This window comes from Carettochelys insculpta, chromosome 3 (assembly GCF_033958435.1).
Source record: "Carettochelys insculpta isolate YL-2023 chromosome 3, ASM3395843v1, whole genome shotgun sequence".
NCBI classification, from domain to species: domain Eukaryota; kingdom Metazoa; phylum Chordata; order Testudines; family Carettochelyidae; genus Carettochelys; species Carettochelys insculpta.
The window spans coordinates 119,273,475-119,291,945 of record NC_134139.1 but is presented as its reverse complement, the minus strand read 5'-3'; the positions used below and the strand labels follow the sequence as shown (position 1 = coordinate 119,291,945).

Below are 18,471 nucleotides of genomic sequence, written 5' to 3'. Positions count from 1 at the left end.
CTGTTACATGAGCTAATTCTTAGTATTAGAGCATGGGGTACATATGGAGGACAAATTTAAAATTACAAACACATTAGAAATTAAATTCTCAATCTTTCAGCCAGGCAGGGCTAAAGTTACTCCACCTTTTGAAAAAGGAAAGTGTTTCTGCCACTCAGAAGTTATTTCCAAGGTACATTAAAGGAGATTATAGGAAATAAATCAATTTGCACTTGAGCAAACAAGAGCAAGGGAAGAAACCAGCACAGAATTTCCTGCAGCAGTAGACTTCATATTACCTCCCTTACAGCTTGAAAAAACTTTTCTCTGAGTTAACCTTCAAACAAATGCATGTTAAAGGTGCACTATTAAAGGAAGGAGCAAAGAACGTATCCCAGGTAAAGTTTCATGTAAGAAGACAAAGGAACCAAGCACTTTGGACTTCATGGGAGATTCTGACCTGAAAGGTGGTCAGCCATCTTGCTGGAAAGTAGTATGGCAAGAATGTTACCTTGGACAGAGGCTGTAGATTGTTCTGTTTCGTCTCAGGGCTTGTCTATACTTACTGGGAGATCAACCCATTTAGGGTCGATCTTTGGGAATTATATTTCATGCATCAGATAAAGACGCACAAAATCCATCTCTCCGTCATTGACAGTTGACCCCCTGTACTCCTCCTGTCACAAGGAGTAAGGGAGTTCGATAGGAAAAATGCTCCTGTCAACCTCTCTCAGTGAGGACAGAACTTAGATGACTGCAGATACACAATTCTAGCTGCAGCAATTGCATAGCTAGAATAGATGTATCTACAGTTGACTGTAAGGTCTAGTGTCAACCAAACCTTAGTCTCTAAAATGAATGTTTTTCCATTTTATTGGCTCAAACATTTCTGCCTCTAGCCTTTCTACCTGAACTCTCTCTGTGAATGCAATATCCTTTAAATGGTGTTTATTTTTAACCGAAACCAACTTGTATGGCTCTGTTTGATAAAAAGTGAATATTATCTCTGTTTAAGGTGGTTAAGCTGCTGGACAGCTTTAAAGGAAGAAATGAACCTTAATGTCTCTATGTATTGTCTAGGAAAGGGCAAGACATTGGGAAATGCAGTTTGGGGAAACTTCAGAACTGGGAGTGTGTTTGGGTCACTGCTGCATGAGGTAACGGGGTGACTGTGCACAGCGTGGGGCTGAGGCATTGCAGACAGGTAGCTGGGGTCAGCTTACTGAGTCAGGGTTGCATAGTTCACAATGACTTAAGACACTTCATGACTTCAACTGTGTGTGTCCAGGCTGTTAGTCACAGCCTCAGAGAACTTAAGGCACCCAGGGTTATAGGAGAGGTGGGAATTCAACCCCTTCTTGATCTGGATCGCACCTCAGAACATAGAAGGATGTTATACTTGTTCTTAGAACTGCAGATATTCTGGTGATGTTTAAAAATACACATGAGAAATAGAAAATTTAGCACATTTCAAATCTTCAATTTGCACAGAAGAATGAATTTTTATGAACACTGCAGACAAAGTTGTATTTTCATTCCCATTGGTGCATTTCACCTTTCTCCAACTGGAACCCAGACTAGATGTCTTCATTAATATCCCAGATGAACCTGAAAGGCAGGTCTTTCATTTTTTCCTTAAAAGCATTGTCAAACTTTTCACTCTGCGCCACAGTCAGGGTGTTCTTCCAGTCTCCAATGGTCCCTGGGGCGAAGACAGAGAAGGAGAATTGGTGGTTAGGTGCCCTACTGCCACTTGGGCATGTTGTTATAACTCAGATATCACTTGTGCAGATGAAAAACTGTGACCATTGCCAGTTGGGTTCAATTCCATTTCTCCTCAGGTCCTTCCTCTCTACATCCCCCCAGAATGTATCTCTTTTGGGCGTCATAGCTACATTTCCAGACCTGGAGGTGTTGGTAAGCACAGTAAAAGCACCCTCCTGCTTACTTAAATTAGGGTCATACACCTAATCTCTCCTTCCCGGCATGAGAAATGCACCCATGAGTGTCTCTTGGATTGGCTGGGCAAATATTTTATTGCTGTGACTTGTATATTACAGATGTCAGCAACATTATCAGAGAATGCTCTGTCTCTGCTCAAATCTATGCCACTGGCAAAAAATGTGATTGTATTCTATGTGGAATCCAGCCGTGCTCTTACAGAAAACCACAATAGCCCAAATTAATTTTTCATGCAACTTTTTGACTGCTGTGTAAGTAGTTTGCCCCAATCTTTCAGGACAATTTCACTAATTTGGTTTTAGGCACAAATAGTTTTGAGCAGCTCAGTTATGTTCTTGTGGTGATTGACTTCATTTCAAATTTTAGAAGAAAACTTGGCAACAGAAAGCAGTTATTTTTAAAAGAAACATAAACTTCTCTGAACATCCTTTTCTGGTGTACTCAACAGCAGGCAGCGGTTCTCCACTGTTTCCATACCCTGGTGCCCACTCCTGTTCAGCACTACCAGAAGAGCGAGGTGACTGAAACCCCTGACATCCATTCACTCTCCTCCATATAAAGTGTATAGCATGAAAAACACCCATCTCTTATCAGCTGCATGAATTGTCTCTTAGAATGAATGTTTTTGTCTAAGTTCCTGGTCTAAATAATCCCTGGAACCTGCAAAGACAAATCAGTTCAAATGCTCAGCACCTGTAAAGTTGCACAAAAGCACTAAACAGACCCGCTTTCATTTTTCTCCTAAGGGTTACAAATGTTTAGCTTCTTGAAGAAGGCCCTTCTCTTTTATGGGTGGGACAAAATAAATGTTAGACCCCCCCACAAAGAGCTTTTCAAAAATGTTCATTTCTTGAAATATTGACACTTGCTAAATTTTTCACCATGTTTTGCCCAGGTACTGCTCAGCAAACATTTAGCTTCACCACATCGCATGCCAGAATCTACAGGATTAAATATTTGTCAGATTTCACTGAGTCAGCCTTACCTTTGCGCAGAAAATGTACATTGTCTTGTTTCGGCTGATCATGTTCCATCTGTACATAGTTTGCCCTGCAATCGGTTTTCATGTTTTCAAATGTAGCCATTTCCACAACTGTGTCCAGCACTTTTTCATCTAGCTGCTTTCCTAAGAATTTGCAGATTTTCAACACAGAACCTCTGAGATCCTGAAATGAACAATATTGTAAAGTGACAGTTTCCCAAATTAGAAAATTGAAAGAACTAAATCAATAAAATGATTAAGTAAAGGGTAATGGGATACATCAAGAAAGGGTGGGAAATTAAGCATAGGAATAGAGCATTTAAGAATAAAAGTGACTCTTACCACTGATAAGTAAGATTTTAATTCTCTGTAAGTAGCTGTAGCATCATTAAAAACTGAGTCATGAATAGGAAGTTAAGCCATTGTAAACTTCAAGTAAAAGAGCCCTTTTGTGGCTCATGAACTCAGTACATGTGTGTTATTGAATGTTGAATGGAGTTAAGCAGCTAACTTCCTTTGTTGCTTTGAATCATGTCACCTCATGATTCTGACTCTTCCACCCTTACTCACACTGAGAAGTACTTTTTCAGGGATTCTCACTGAACTCGACAGCAACATCTACGCTACCGTGTGCTTTCAAAAGGTGATTATCCAGAAGATATTCTAGGATGCATTAACAGGTGTGTTGTGAACAAGACACAAGAAGTCATTCTCCCACTCTACTCTGTGCTGGTTAGGCCTCAGCTGGAGTATTGTGTCCAGTTCTGGGCATCGCAGTTCAGGAAGGATGTGGAGAAATTGGAGAGGGTCCAGAGGAGAGCAACGAGAATGATCAAAGGTCTAGCGAACATGACCTATGAAGAAAGGCTGAAAGAATTGGGCTTGTTTAGTTTGGAAAAGAGAAGAATGAGGGGGGACATGATAGCAGTGTTCAGGTATCTAAAAGGGTGTCATAAGGCAGAGGGAGGGAATTTGTTCTTCCTTGCCTCTGAGGATAGAACAAGAGGCAATGGACTTAAACTGCAGCAGGGGAGGTTCAGGTTGGACATTAGGAAAAAGTTCCTAACTGTCAGGGTGATCAAACACTGGAACGAATTGCCAAGGGAGGTGGTAGAATCTCCATCACTGGAGATATGTAAGAAGAGGTTAGATAGATGGCTTTCAGGGATGGTCTAGAAAGTGCTTGGTCCTGCCATGAGGGCAGGGGGCTGGACTCGATGGCCTCTCGAGGTCCCTTCCAGTCCTACTCTTCTATGATTCTATGATATCCTCCAGAAGATCATCTTTCAAAAGAGTGCATCCACACACACAAAGCAGATCATGCTTTTGATCCGCTCTTTCAAAAGACCATCCAGCTCTTTCAAAAGAGAGCGGCCACATAGCTACAGGCCCCTTTCGAAAGACCAGGACAGGAAACGCCGCAGATGGGGTCGCTTGGATGCCAACCCCTCCCGGGGCCCCAGCCAGCTGCTTCCTTAAATGGCCTCACCCCAACTCCCTCGTCCTGCACACACTGAGGTCTGCAGGGTTGCCACAAGCCCTGCAGAGCCAGTGCGTGGACCAGACAGCTTTCGCACAGCCCAATGGACCCACAGCAGCAACCAAGAGTGGCTATTGTGAATGTTGTGGTCACCCTGCTGGCTACAGTGATTGCATCTGGCCTTGACCTCCTCCTGGGGGCATGTTCCCCTGCCAGGGCTGTGGAACCCTCCCTGGGACCCCACCAGTGCCTCCCCATATGCCCCGGTGACTCAAGCCACCCCAGTAACTCCAGCTGGTGAGAGCGGCTGGTGATGAGGGAGGGGATGATGCCAGGTGGCTCCAGAACTTTAGAGTGAGGAAACAGACCACCCTGGAGCTTTGCTCCTGGCTCACCCCTATTGTCAGACAGCAGGACTTGTGGATGCAGCCCATCCTCCCCCTCGAAAAGAGAGTCGTCATAGCCATCTGGAAGCTGGCCACCCAGACAGCTATCAGTTCATTGGGCACCAGTTTGGAGTGGGCAAGGGCACTGTTGGGGCCATCCTCATGGAGGTAAGGCATGCTTGGGTCACACACCTACCAGGAGAGGAAGGAGGGGACTTCCGGGAAAGGGGAATAATCAGGGACTGAGGGCTAGGAGGGGCCTGGGGGGAGGAGGTTTGGAGGATGGGGGTTGGGAGGGGACATAGGGTGGTGGGGCTGGGCACACCCCATCACACCCTCACAAGTGCACACGCCCTCCATCCCATGCAGCTTGTCTGGCCATCGATGCCATGCTCCTGCAGAGGGTCATCTGCCTGGGAGACATGGACGAGGCCTTCACTGTCTTTTCAGCACTCAGGTTCCCTAACTGCTTTAGCACTCTCAGACAGGCCACTATCTTAACAGGAAGGGCTACCACTCCGTGGTGCTACAGGCCCTGGTGGACAGCAGAGTCCAGCTTATGGATGTATACATGGGCTGGGCAGGCCACATACATAATGCCCGTGTGTTCAGAAACTCCAGCCTCTGCTGGTGCATGGAGATGGGGACCTTCACTGCCCAGCAGGAGCTCCTGCTTGAGGGCCTCTGTGCATGGTGGCAGATGCTGCCTACCCTTTCCAGCCTTAGGTTATGTAGCTCTATACCAGCCACGCCAACCCCATCCAGGAGGTCTTCAATGCCTGGCTCAACCATCCCAACAAGTGTTTAAGAAGGTCTTCAGACACTTGAAGGGCCATTTCCACTGCTTCCTGGTGCGTCTTGAGGTGGGACTGTGGCACATCCCCCAAGAGGTGGGCCCCTGCTGCCGGCTGCCACCCCTAGCAGGCAGACACACCAGGATGGGGTCTGTGTCCAGGAGGCTGTCCGTGAGCACTTTGCTCACAAGCCACACTAACCACCACCCCTGGCCACCACCCTGCAGACCTCCCTGCACACTCACCTCCAGCATTGCCCCCTGCCCTCCCCCACCCCCGCCTTGCACATGACACACGGAGGTGGGAATCAAATAAACATTTTTACTGGCTGAAAGAATGTGTGGCTATACGTGGACTGGGCTGGCAACTATGTACAACTGGGAAGGGGGTGTACTATGTACATTGGGGGTGGAGATGGGGGGGCATTAGCCCAGGACAGAGGTGGAGGTCCTCAAGCGCCGTCAGCCCCAGGATCCCTTCCTGCCCCTGGTTCGGGGTCCTCAGAGGGGCTGAGATGGGGCAGAGAGGATGGAGAGGTAGGGCTCATGGGAGGGGCTCAGCGGAGTTGGGCTCGGACGGGGGAGCAGCCAAGGGAGGACAACCAGTCCAGAAGCTCTCAGAGAGTGGCTGCCATGTCTCTCAGGGTTCTTATCAGTTTCCCTCAGGCAGGCCACCACCAGTCCAGGTCCTTCTCCTCCAACCAGAGGTGCTGCTCAGCCTTCTCCGCCTGGTACCAGTGGTAGTGTGGAAGGCGGCATCTGCAAATTGTCTCTGGGGCCTCCTGGCAAGGGTCTGCCTCAGTGCTGTTGGGGGAGTGTCCAGTCCCCATTCTCCACCTCTGGTGAGCTGTCCAGCACTACTTAGGAGGCAGAGATCTCCAGGCCCTCTGGTGGCACAGATGTATAGATGGAAAGGGAGACATGATTAGTTCTGCATCAGTGTCCTGGGGGTTGTGCCCCCCACCTCCTGTGGACAGAAGTCCCCTGCCCCCATCCAGTCGCAGGGCAGCCAGGGGGGGATCATGGGTGCTGACGGTGTCCCTGCCCCTGTGGGACTGGCCCTATGTGAGGTCTAGCCCCACCAATCCCCTTCCTGCACAAGCAGCTCATTGTGCTGTCCATGGGAGTGGGTGCTGAGTGTTGCCACCAGCCATTAAGGCATACTGGGTGCCATGGCTAGGTGGGCTCTGTCCAGCCTGGGTCCTCTGGGCGTGCAGGTGGCCCACTGGCAGACCACTGCAAACCGGGGTGTGCACCCGGCTGGACACTTACCAGAAGGTCCTTCGACAAGGGCCAGTGATGGCCAGCTGGCTGTCACCTGACTGGACACCCACAAGGGGAGGTCGATGACCAGGTACCCCTCCTCACTGGACCACTTTGTGGGTGGCTCCATCTCCAGCAGGGTGGTGCTGCGTGGGGGGTCTGGCCTCCTCCACATTCCTGGGGTGTGGATCATCTGCCATGGTGTCCTGGACGGCGTGCAGGGGAGAGCTGTCCCTGTGCCCCAGGAGGCTTTGGAGCACCTGATAGAAGGGATCGAACATGGGCCCTGCCCAAGTGACCAGTGGAGTTGCGAGCCTGGGTGCAGCCCTGCCGCAACTCTTTGACCTTACTTCTCACTTGGTCAGAGGTGTGGAAAGGGTGTCCCTGGGTGGCAGCCCAGTGGCAAGCAATGAGAAGGCAGCTATGTTGCAGTGCTTGCCCCGACATCTCATGGAGGACCTCCTCCTTCTCCCGGAGGCCCAGGAGTTCCTGATCTCTGGTTCCATCCAGGAGGGGCCCCATATTTTTGGAGCCTGTGCAGGCCCCTGCAAGCCCTACAAGGGGCCTAGTGGCGGGGGCCTGGGAGCTCCTGAGGCAGCTGGCTGCTGGTCTTGCTGCTGGCTTGTGGATTGGGAATGGCCATGAGGGCGTGCTGGATGCAGCTCATGGCTCTGCTGACTGCATGCTCACAGCTTTCGGCCATGGGGTTTCTGGGTCTGTGCAGCTTTAAGGGTAGCCAGATGCTGGGAGTACAGAGCCTCACTGCCACTGGCCAGGGCATCTCCACACCCCAGCCGGCTTTCAAATTAGCAGCCCGTGGAGCATTTACACACGTTTTCTTTTGAAAGACTCTTTTGAAAGGGGCTGCTCTTCCTGCCCTGGAATCAGAGGAGAACTTCTGAAAGCAGCACCACTTTCTTTTGATTTCCTTTCGGCAGGGCCTAGTTTTTGTGTAGACACTCCATGCGATCTTTGAAAAGTGCCCCTGATTTTCAGTTTTCCTTTTGAAAGATCATGATAGCGTAGACGCAGCTAATGAGACCAAGGTACCTTACTCTTTGAAATCAATGAGGCTCCTCAGACAGTAAAGGACAACTCAGTGTGAGAAAAGGTAGCAAAATGAGACAAAAAGGAGGCATGTAATTTACTTTTTATTTGAGATATGAAGTGATTGTCTGCTCTCACCTTCTTCATCTCCTCATAGGTAATGAAAAGAATGTTGAACTCGTCCCTGTGGTTGTACCAGTCTCCTACGTAATCCAACCACGAGCAAGGCAGTACTTATGAAGGAGAAAATTTATAGAAACCGTTGTTAATGATGTTTAGCAGAAAAGCTGTTCAATTAATGTTATGTTAGCACGGAGCAATTTAAGTTGAGAATGCTGTTTTGCTTTAGTGCTATATGTCTTTGATTTACATGTAGTTGTGTTTAGTGAATAAGGTGGATGCTTTTGTTAACCTCACTATTTCATTATTCTTGATGTTGCTTTTGCACAGAAGGTGCTGCCCAGGTAGATATATGATACTACTTTCTTGGTGGTTTTGCCTTCTAATATGAAACTACTTGACTTCTGCATTTCAAGGTTGTCTGTAACTGATTCTGAGTCTCACTTAACCTGATGATTTTGCCAGGATGTCTTTGTTACTTTTCCAGGGAATTTGCTTGGCAGTGTCTCAACAAAGCCATCTGTGTACCAGTTTTTGTGTTACTAATGTCCACAATGAGCCACTCGGTTGTTTTATTGCTCAGACAGAAAGAGCACATTGCATCTTTGTATATGGCTATGATGGTGCTGACGCCTTCAACTGGAATTTTGCAGGACTGGAGAATATTCCAAAATGTGCACCTATTCAAGCTGTCAAACACCTTTTAAAGTCAATCAAATTACTGTTCAGGAAACCTGTGTACTTGGTATCTAACTTAGCTCTTGCAAGCACCCTCTTTCCTCTTAGATGCTGGCTAGGAAGCCCTAAGCCAGACCTCTGTCCTGCCAACTCCAATTAAGAAACATTACAATATAGACTGCCATTAAGAAGCCATCAAATGAGAGGAGATTAAATTACAGCAGAAATGCTAAAACTTGGGCCTGCTGCCCTCATAAAAGTGATGGAACAATTCAAAGTTCTGGGGACAGAGACACCCCCTGCCTCCGCTCGAGAAGCGAAAATGTGACATCATTGTCAGAATAGGTAAAATGGCTGATCTCGCTGTCAGCCACAGCTGGAGAGCAACCACACTGTTGTAGGGGAAGTTGTCAGTAGTAAGGTACTACACAGGACAAAAGCGACCATGAATTCAAAGCTTAGGGAAGAACTGGCTGGACTCAGGGCTAAAAGATATTGTGCAAATCAAACATTCTCACTAAGGACTGCCATAGAAGAATGCATGGAATTTATTTTACTATGTACTTAATGATTTCAGTGTGCCACGGACAGCATTAATGGGAACACTGCATTGTCAGAGTCAGTCTGAGAGAACTCAGGAGGTAGACAGGTGACTAGTGGAGTTGAAATGCATTGAAATCTTCATTGTTGAGATTCAGAGTGAACTCCCAGTAGAGATGTGTGAGGCAACTCGCACTTCATCAATGCAGTGCACATGACTATGCCACTCCCCTGGACTCTCTTTGCACATAAAGGCTCTATTGCGAACTGTGGATGATACTGCATTTGCTGCAGACTGAGACCCCCAGTTGCGAAGTTGGGGCCAAGATTCTGAAGAGCTCCACCTTGGTGCACAATTTACTCACAGGGACAATTTATATGGGCTGTGGTCAGGGTGCAGGGCTTGGTCGTTTAGCAGTATGTGAAGCCTTACCTGCTCCAGCCAAAAACCTCTCCAGAAAGACATTAAACTCTGGTATTTGCTCAGTTGTGTATATAAGTTTGAAAAAATGAAAATAGGAAACCATAACATCCTTAGGGTTTCTGGCTACATAAATAACCTGCAAGGTAAACAGAGTGACAGTCTCAGATGCAGTCATCAGATACAATTATCTTAAACATCTGGGTTTTTTTTAGAAAATTGCTATTGCTGCAGAGCACATTAAGGATCAATGTATCTGAAAAAGAGCTACAGAGTTTATTCTGCTTTTAAATACATCATTTCTTTTGTGTCTTTTTCAGCTCTTTCTTTAAAGTCAGTGTCATTATTGCACTTCCTTAATTCCAAACCCCTTCATGCACATCCGTAACTGTCTACAGGTGATAGTACCATTGCCCTCAGTGGGATTGCTCATTTTTGTAAGGTTAAGCATATGGCATCATCAAGGTTTTTCAATTATTTGTGTGGGTCTTTCACACAGCAAGAGGAGAGCAAAGATATTTAAAAATCATGGAAAATGTGACAATAAAAAAGCACAAATTTCAACAGGAATTGCAGCTGGAGGTGTACTACCTGAAAAGAATTTAAACTTTTTAATCAATTGATTTGATTTTGAGTTCTTTTAAATACAAACTCTGGTAAGTCAGCAATAGATGTGTAGTTATGTGTGCTGTGTTTGGCAAAGTGCTTCATGATAAATGTATCATCAGACTAGAATCCTAGTAAACATGAATTTGCTGCTCTTTAAAAGAATTGTGGAAAGAGATATTTTTAGAAACTTGTAATGTACATAATGTTTTAATGACTAATGCTAAAACACACTGCTGCACACCTCAGCCAATTTCTCAGTGCCTCATTAGCATGCTGCCAGGAATAAGCTGATAGGAATAAGGAAATTTTGACATTTGCGGGGTCCTTTCGAAAAGGATCCCCATGTAGACGAGCTGCGTGTGAGCAAAACGTGTGAAGTGCTGTGACCAGCAGCATGCTAATGAGGTGCTAAATATTTATTTCAGCACCTAATTAGTATTCTCCGATTTTGCAATTAGCATGGCCATTTCTAAGTTTTCCCCTAGTGTAAATGTAGCTATAAGAACATAAGAATGGCCATAATGGGTCAGACCAAAGGTCCATCTAGCCAGTATCCTGTCTTCTAACAGTGGCCAATGTCAGATGCCCAAGGGGGAGTGAACTGAACAGGTAGTCATTGACATTTTGGGAGTAAGGGAACTCCAAAGTTGCATGGTACTTCAAAAAGCCTGCAGCTGGATAGCTTCCCACCACTTCGAAGTTAACTTCAAAGTTTGCATGGCAAGAATTATGCTAATGAGGTGCTGCATATCCAGCGCAGCACCTTAATGCTATTCACTGAGCAGGCTCGTTTGCACGTCCCCTTTGAAGGATGGGGCTAGTGTGGACAAGCCCTTTGTTTACTGTCTATTAACCAGTTATAAATCCATGAAAGGACCTTCCTCTTATCCCATGACAACTTCCTTTATTTAAGAGCCTTTGGTGAGGGACTTTGTCAAAGGTTTTCTGAAAATCTAAGTACACTATGTCCACTGGACCACCCCCATCCACATGTGTATTGATCCCCGCCAAAGAACTCTAGTAGAGTAGTAAGGTGTGATTTCCCTTCACAGAAACCATGTTGACTTTTCTCCCAACAAATTATGTTTATCTGTTGTCTCTGAAATTTTATTTTTTACTATAGGTTCAACTAATTTGCCCTGTACTGATGTTAGACTTACATGACTGTAATTGCCAGGATCACCTCTAGTGCCCTTTTTAAATATTGGCTTCATGTTAGCTAGCTTCCAGTTATTAGATACAGAAGTTGATTAAACAATAAGTTACAAACAACAGTTTATAGTTCCACAATTTCACATTTGAGTTCTTTCAGAACTCTTGGCTGAATGCATATGGTCACTTGTTATTAACTTTATCAATTTGTTCCTAAACTTCCTCTAAGGACACCTCAATCTGGGACAATTCCTCAGATTTGTCACCTAAATAGAATGGCTCAGGTTTGGGAATCTCCCTAATATCTTCAGCCATGAAGACTGAAGCATAGAATTCATTTAGGTTCTCCTCAATGCCTTCATCGTCTTTGAGCGCTCCCTTAGCATCCCAATCATCCAGTGGTCCCATGGGTTTTTTAGCAGGCTTCCTGCTTCTGATATACTTAAAATATTTTGCTGTTGCTTTCTGAGATTTTGGTTAACTGTTCTTCAAATTACTTTTTGGCTTTCTTATTACATTTTTACACTTAACTTGACAGAGTTTATACTCCTTTTTATTTTCCTCACTGGGGTATAACGTGCACGTTTTAAACAATGCCATTTTATCTTTCATTGCTTCTTTACTTGCTTTTTAAGCCATTGTGGCACTTTTTTGGGTATACTTTTAAGTGGGTCCTCTATTAAGATATCTTTGGTAGTTACCATTTAGCTTGCACAGATTTTACTTTTGGCATTGTACCTTTTAGTTTCTGTTTAATTAACCTCATTTTTGTGTAGTTTCCCTTTCTGAAATTAAATGCTGCATTGTTTGGCTGCTGAGGTGCTTTCCCCACAACAGGGATGTCAGATGTTATTACACTGTGATCGCTATTTCCAAGAGGTCCAGTTATATTTACCCCTTGGACCAGATCCTGTTCTCTACTTAGGACTACACCAAGAATTGCTTCTCACTTTGTGGGTTCCAGAAGAGCTGCTCCAAGAACCAGGCATTTAAAGTATCAAGAAATTTTATCTCTGCATCATGTCCTGAGGTGATGTGTACGCGGTCAACATGGGGATAGCTGACATTCCTGGTCAATACTGAGTTTTTTATTTTGATAACCTCTCTAATCTCCCTTAGAATTTCTTAGTCACTACCACTATCCTGGTCACATGGTTGGTAATATATCCACGCTGCTGTATTCTTATTATTAAAGCATGGAATGGCTATCCATAGAAATTCCGTGGAACATTTTGGTTCATGTAAAATTTTTATTTCATTTGATTCTACATTTTTTTTCACTTGTGGTGCCACTCTCCCATCAGCACAATCTTTCTGTCCTTCTGATGTATTTTGTACCCTGGTATGATAGTGCCCCATTGATTGTCCTAAGTCCACCAAGTTTTTGCGATGCCTTTTATATAACTAACCTCCTTTTATACAAGGCACTCTCATTCAACCACCTTATTTTTTAGCCTTCTAGCGTTTGCACACAAGCGCTTTAAAAATATGTCATTATTAATTGGTCTGCCATTTCCAGATGTGTTAGAATGTTTTCATTTGATTATTTCTCATCTGATCTTACCCATGTTCTTAGTAGAACATAGAGAATCTCTGTTATTAGACCCTCTCCTAAGTTATGTGTCTGTCCTATACATGTGCTACGACCACCAGCTCCTCCCAGCACTACACATAGGTCTATCCAGATGTCTTGAGAGATCTGCAACCTTCACACCAGCCAGGCAAGTCACTATATGGTTCTCCTGACCATCACAAACCCATCTGTCTATGTTTCTAATGATCAAATGCCCCCATTACTAACACCTGCCTTTTCCTAATAATCAGAGTTCCCTGCCCCAGAGAAGTATTCTCAGTGCGAGAGGATATTTGGAGCTGAGAACTTCTGGGAAACCATATCAAGAGCTAAATCAGATGGTTGTGCACACAAAGAACAACCAGCCAAAAGCTATAAAAAGAAAAAAACTCCCTACATCATCAAAATGTTCTTAATATTGTGAAAATCTACACGAGCCCCACAATATATACAGAAGCAATGCATGCTATTCTAATGTGTATAGTTAAAATTGTGCTATGTGCAACTTAGGAGGTGCTGTTCCATTTACTATTACCATAAGTGCAAGGAGTCCTTCTGCATGACAGACGGGGCAGAGCAATAAGGCAATTCCTATGGACTGAGAGAGACACCGATGTAGCTGATGTGGATCAGAGTTCCATTCTGCTCATCTGCTCATCTTACTGTAGCTGAGACAAAGGAGTATCTTGGGGAATTGAGTGCATATGAGAAGCCATATTTCAGGGGAGACCAAGGTGACAATGTGAGAACTTAGTATTGCTCCCATAAGGCAATTCTACTTCCTCTCACGTTATGCCAGACCAGCACCACACACCTTCATTGTGAAGGACTCTCCTTTAAGGTTAGGGAAAGCAAAACAGCAGGGATGATCAGCCATCTCTGTGAGCGAGAGCTCAGAGCAAATCCCTGACCCTGGAAGATCCTTCCTCTTGAGCTGTATCTGGCACAGGCCACCTACCTATCATAAGCAAGAAGTGTCCTGATGTTTAAAGATGTAGGTGACATAAAACCTGGGTAACATAACAGCTTACATTTACATCTGTGTACACACCATTACAGCCCCAAAAAAACACCATTAACAATATAACAAGCAGACTGCAATGATCATGACCCATCAACAATGCTCCTTTGGAGGCGAGCTGTCATGATGCAGAGGGCGCTCTGTTTCTTGGCCCAAACACCAAGTACAACAGCTACATGAAATATGGGATCTCCACCAAAACTGGACACTGAAGTCTGGAGTTTAATTTCTTGATTCCTCCTCCCCCACTTCAGCAGGGTCTAGGGATATGGAAGGGGGCTTTGGAGGAATGTGAACCCCATTCTCATCCAGGGGAAAAGCTTCTGAAAGGATTGTTTTGGGAAGGACAGATAGTTTGGCCCAGAGGATTCATACTGATATACAGGTGAAATCCACAAGCTTTCCTGTATAAGATTAATTAAACTGTGAAAATAGTATCACCTACTTTTGCTCTCTTGCTCTTCAGATCTCTTGGAATTAAATGGTAAGGCAGATGAGTTGAAAAGAGACGAGGTGATGGACGATTGACATAATCCATCTTATCCAGGTTATACTCTAGCCATGGAACTCTGATTTTTGTTACCATATTTTCTGTTCCATCCCGATGGCCTTCATGATAAATCAAGCTCAAAATATTCTGAGTCCATGCAGTTCCTGAGAAAGGAACGACGCTTTTTTGAAATAACTTTAAATATAATTTTATTTTAATATCATGTAATAATCTGCCATAATCACAAATACTTCAAAATTCTCTCATTTTACATAATAAATGAAGTATAAAAATCTGTGTAAATGGGAGTGCTTTAACGCAGCAGAGATGGGAATCCAAATAGCTTTATAGTTTGGTTTTGATTCTGAAATGTTCAATGTAAAATATACCTATATATCTGATGGACAATAGCTAAATGTTCAAATATTTAACTAGGTTCTTCAGCTTCCCCACGGAGACAGTGATCACTACAGACTGCATTTTTCCCCTCTCATATAGTCGGAATGATGCAACTATGTAGTCTGAGTGTATTAAAACCATGGATGTAGAATAAGAAGTAATGAAAATAGAATTAAATAGAAGAATTGCAATATTAAGATTAGTTTAGTGGTGATAAAATAATTACGCTTTGTGTTTTTTACTCTGCCAATGATCCTTCCTAAATTAGCAGGAAAGAATGGCCTGGAGACTTTACAATACATGCATCAGGTAAACTGTCACTATTTACCCTGAGCTTGAGGCAGGGAAAGGCCAGAAAAGTCTCTGACTTAATGGTCATTCTTATTCTAGTTGAATGCTTTATTCTTTAAGCCTCGTACTATGAAATAACTGCTTGGCTCTTATGAAAACACATGCCTTTGCTCTTTCATGTGCTGTTTTCTAATTTGTGGGTATGAGTGAGGAATGCATGTGTAATAATGGATTAGGAAGGAAGATCGCCTGACCCAGATGGTCAAGGAGGAAGTTGAAGATTCAGACATGCCATTCAGACTATAGGACGTGCTGCTAATGGTTGAAGAGGGGCAGACTGACGACCCTAAAACATAGGCATGCATTCCAAAGGTAAGATAATAAAACCAGATACAGCAATTCCAAGTGACAGCCATTCAAAATGTTGATGAAGGATGATGATGGGAGCAAGCGTGGGACAAACACTAGGGACATACTAACAATCACAGGAGGGCAATGCAAAATCCATGGACTTGATTAGAAACTTATAACTATGAAAGTAGGTTGTATTACCGTGGTTCTTTGGGTTTTCCTGCACAGCTTCAGAGCATCAGCTCATGACCAACAGAACCCAGCTCCCCGCTCATGCTTCATCTAACTAGCCATTGGCTTGACTCAAGCCATTAAAGACTGGTAACTATAAGACCATCACTAGACATCTCTGTGTGTATACATGTGTGAATGAACGTATGCACCGATTTTAAAGCTGTATTTTCAATAAACCTGGCATAGTGTTATTTTCTTTGAAGAGATCCTGTGTCCTGATAAGCATAACAGCATGACCGTCTGTTCCAGCAATAACCAGTGGATTTACTGGCTCTATTCAAAAGTACTCAGTGAACCTTTTTTCTGAGAATTGTTAAATGTCTCTATCAAACCTATGTGGTGGAAGACCACCAGTGCTACTTTGGACCTCATGGAGAAGGCTCACATTGGCCTCTCCTACCTGTGAATGTTAAATGACATCTCAGAGAAAAAAAGAAATTCTCTAGTAAGAAGTGTGAAAAGTCAGGGCTGTAACAAGGCTAAAAGGGTCTTCAGTGACCAGAATTGGTCGATACCAAAGCCTGTGCTACAATGTTCAGTATACAATGGAGTAAAAAAACCCTTCTCTCTGAGCTTCTCACAGGAGTAAGTTCTGCTATGTTATAATTCAAGAACTGCAAGAAGTTTTCAATCCTCATAGGCTGAAAGTGGTACTATTCTTGTTTTAAGAAAATATGTCACTGTGAAATCTGAGAACAAAAATGTCACTCACTGAAATAGATTTAAAAACAACAAAATGTCCTGTGTAACCTTACAGACTAGCAGATATTTAGGAGCATAAGTTTTTGTGGGCAAAGACCCGCTTCATCAGATGTATGAGTGGGTGTTCCAGAAGAGGGTTTCAGTTTATAGGTTCATGAGAAGGAGGGAGTCCCAGTCAAGAGGAGGGCCACAGTTGACTAGGTCAATTCACTCACGTAGGATGTGGCCCATTATCAGCAGCTAATGTGGAGGTGAGAACATCAAGAGAGGAGAAACTGCTTTTGTAATTGGTCAACCACTACAGACAGCTTGCCTACCTGAATGAAATTCTCACGAGCAACTATAGACCACACCACAGTAACTCTAACTCAGGAATCAATCCGTGCAACAAACCTCAGGCCAATTCCGTTCACATATCTACACCAGTGACATCATCACAGGACCTAACCGCATCAACCACACCATCACAGGCTCATTCACTGACACATCTACTAATATAATATATGCCATCATGTGCTAGCAATGCCCCTCCGCCATGTGCATTGGCCAAACTGGACTGTCGCTACATAAAAGAATAAATGGACACAAATCAGATATCATGAACGGTAACACACAAAAACCTGTCGGAGAACACTGCAATCTCCCTGGACACTCAGTAACAGATTTAAAAATAACTATCCTGCAATCAAAGTTTTTAAAAACAGACTCCAAAGAGAAACCACAGGGTTTCAATTCATCTGCAAATTTGATACCATCAACCAAGGACTGAACCAAGACTGGGAGTGGCTGGCCAATTACAAAAGCGGTTTCTCCGCTCTTGGTGGTCAAACCTCCACATTAGCTGCTGATAATGGGCATGTCCTTGTGACTGAATTGATCTTGTCAGCCTTGGCCCTCCTATTGTCTGGGACACCCACCCTTTCATGAGCCTATAAATTTAGACCCTCCTCTGGAACCCCCACTCATGCATTTGATGAAGTTGGTCTTTGCCCACAAAGCTTATGCTCCAAAATATCTGTTAGCCTATAAGGTGCCGCAGGACTTCTTGTTGTTTTTGAAGATACAGATTAATTTGGCTACCCCTTTGATATTTGGAATATGTTTAGTTGGTAGTTTATCCTGAATGCTGTGTGACAGGATTGGGATCAACTTTGAAGGGGTGGGGAGTTTGAAAACTGTGCTTTATTTAGAGATGGCTATCTCAGTAGAGTCTGAGGTTTTGTACTTCTGTGCAAATTTGTTAGTAGAAGCATTCCCAGGATCTTTCTTTTCTATGAACTCTCTGACATAATTTTTTCATAAAGGTGAGTAAAATAATTGTCTACCGCAAAAACCAAATGTATGTGGTTTATTATAATGCATTCTTACTAACAGCTTTTTTGAATATTTTCTCAGTTCAAATACACTTTGCAGATTACCTCTACAGAGTTAATGTTCTGCCATTACTTAAACATAGGGATGAATCTAGATAAAGTCTCCAGTAAAATGATGGCAGTTAAAAGGTTTTAAACTGCTAGAAATAAAGATAGGTCTAATGTCATCAATAATGAGGAGGGGCCAATGAAGTTTTCAGACAATTGTCAGATAGGATTTGCCCACAGAGAAACAAGCAGTAAGTCTCACCTGATTTTGGATACGTAACAACAAAAACATCACTGTCTCTGATTTCAAAATCCTCCAGTGAATCTATGTATTCAGCTGTAGTAAGGTCTGATCTGAAATAAGCCCCTTTATGTTTAAAAAGAAATTCTTTCGATAGATCCATTGTGCATTCACTTTCACTCGGATGTCAAGAATCTACAGGCTGGAAAACACAATTTTATATCATTTTTATTTTGGTCTTATTTATCCCTCAGGACGAAAAATTATTGCAGTGTAACATTAAGAAAACCATTTCTGATAGCAAAATGAACAAACAACAACAACAACAACAACAACAAAGCAAAATGAATGCTCGGGTAGAATAGCATTTTTAGGACCTGGCATGACAACCAAATA

General features: G+C 43.8%; 1 protein-coding gene across 1 annotated transcript; it reads right to left on the bottom strand.

Moving 5' to 3' along the window:
- Positions 1–1,556: 1,556 nt before the first annotated feature.
- Positions 1,557–18,250, bottom strand: LOC142010451 (amine sulfotransferase-like). Its single transcript, XM_074988806.1, has 6 exons — positions 18,097–18,250; positions 14,452–14,660; positions 9,664–9,790; positions 8,031–8,125; positions 2,927–3,107; positions 1,557–1,681 (listed from the first exon to the last, which is right to left on the bottom strand). The coding sequence occupies exons 1-6, from the start codon at positions 18,236–18,238 to the stop codon at positions 1,557–1,559; spliced, it is 879 nt and encodes a 292-aa protein (XP_074844907.1). The 5' UTR covers positions 18,239–18,250.
- Positions 18,251–18,471: the final 221 nt, after the last annotated feature.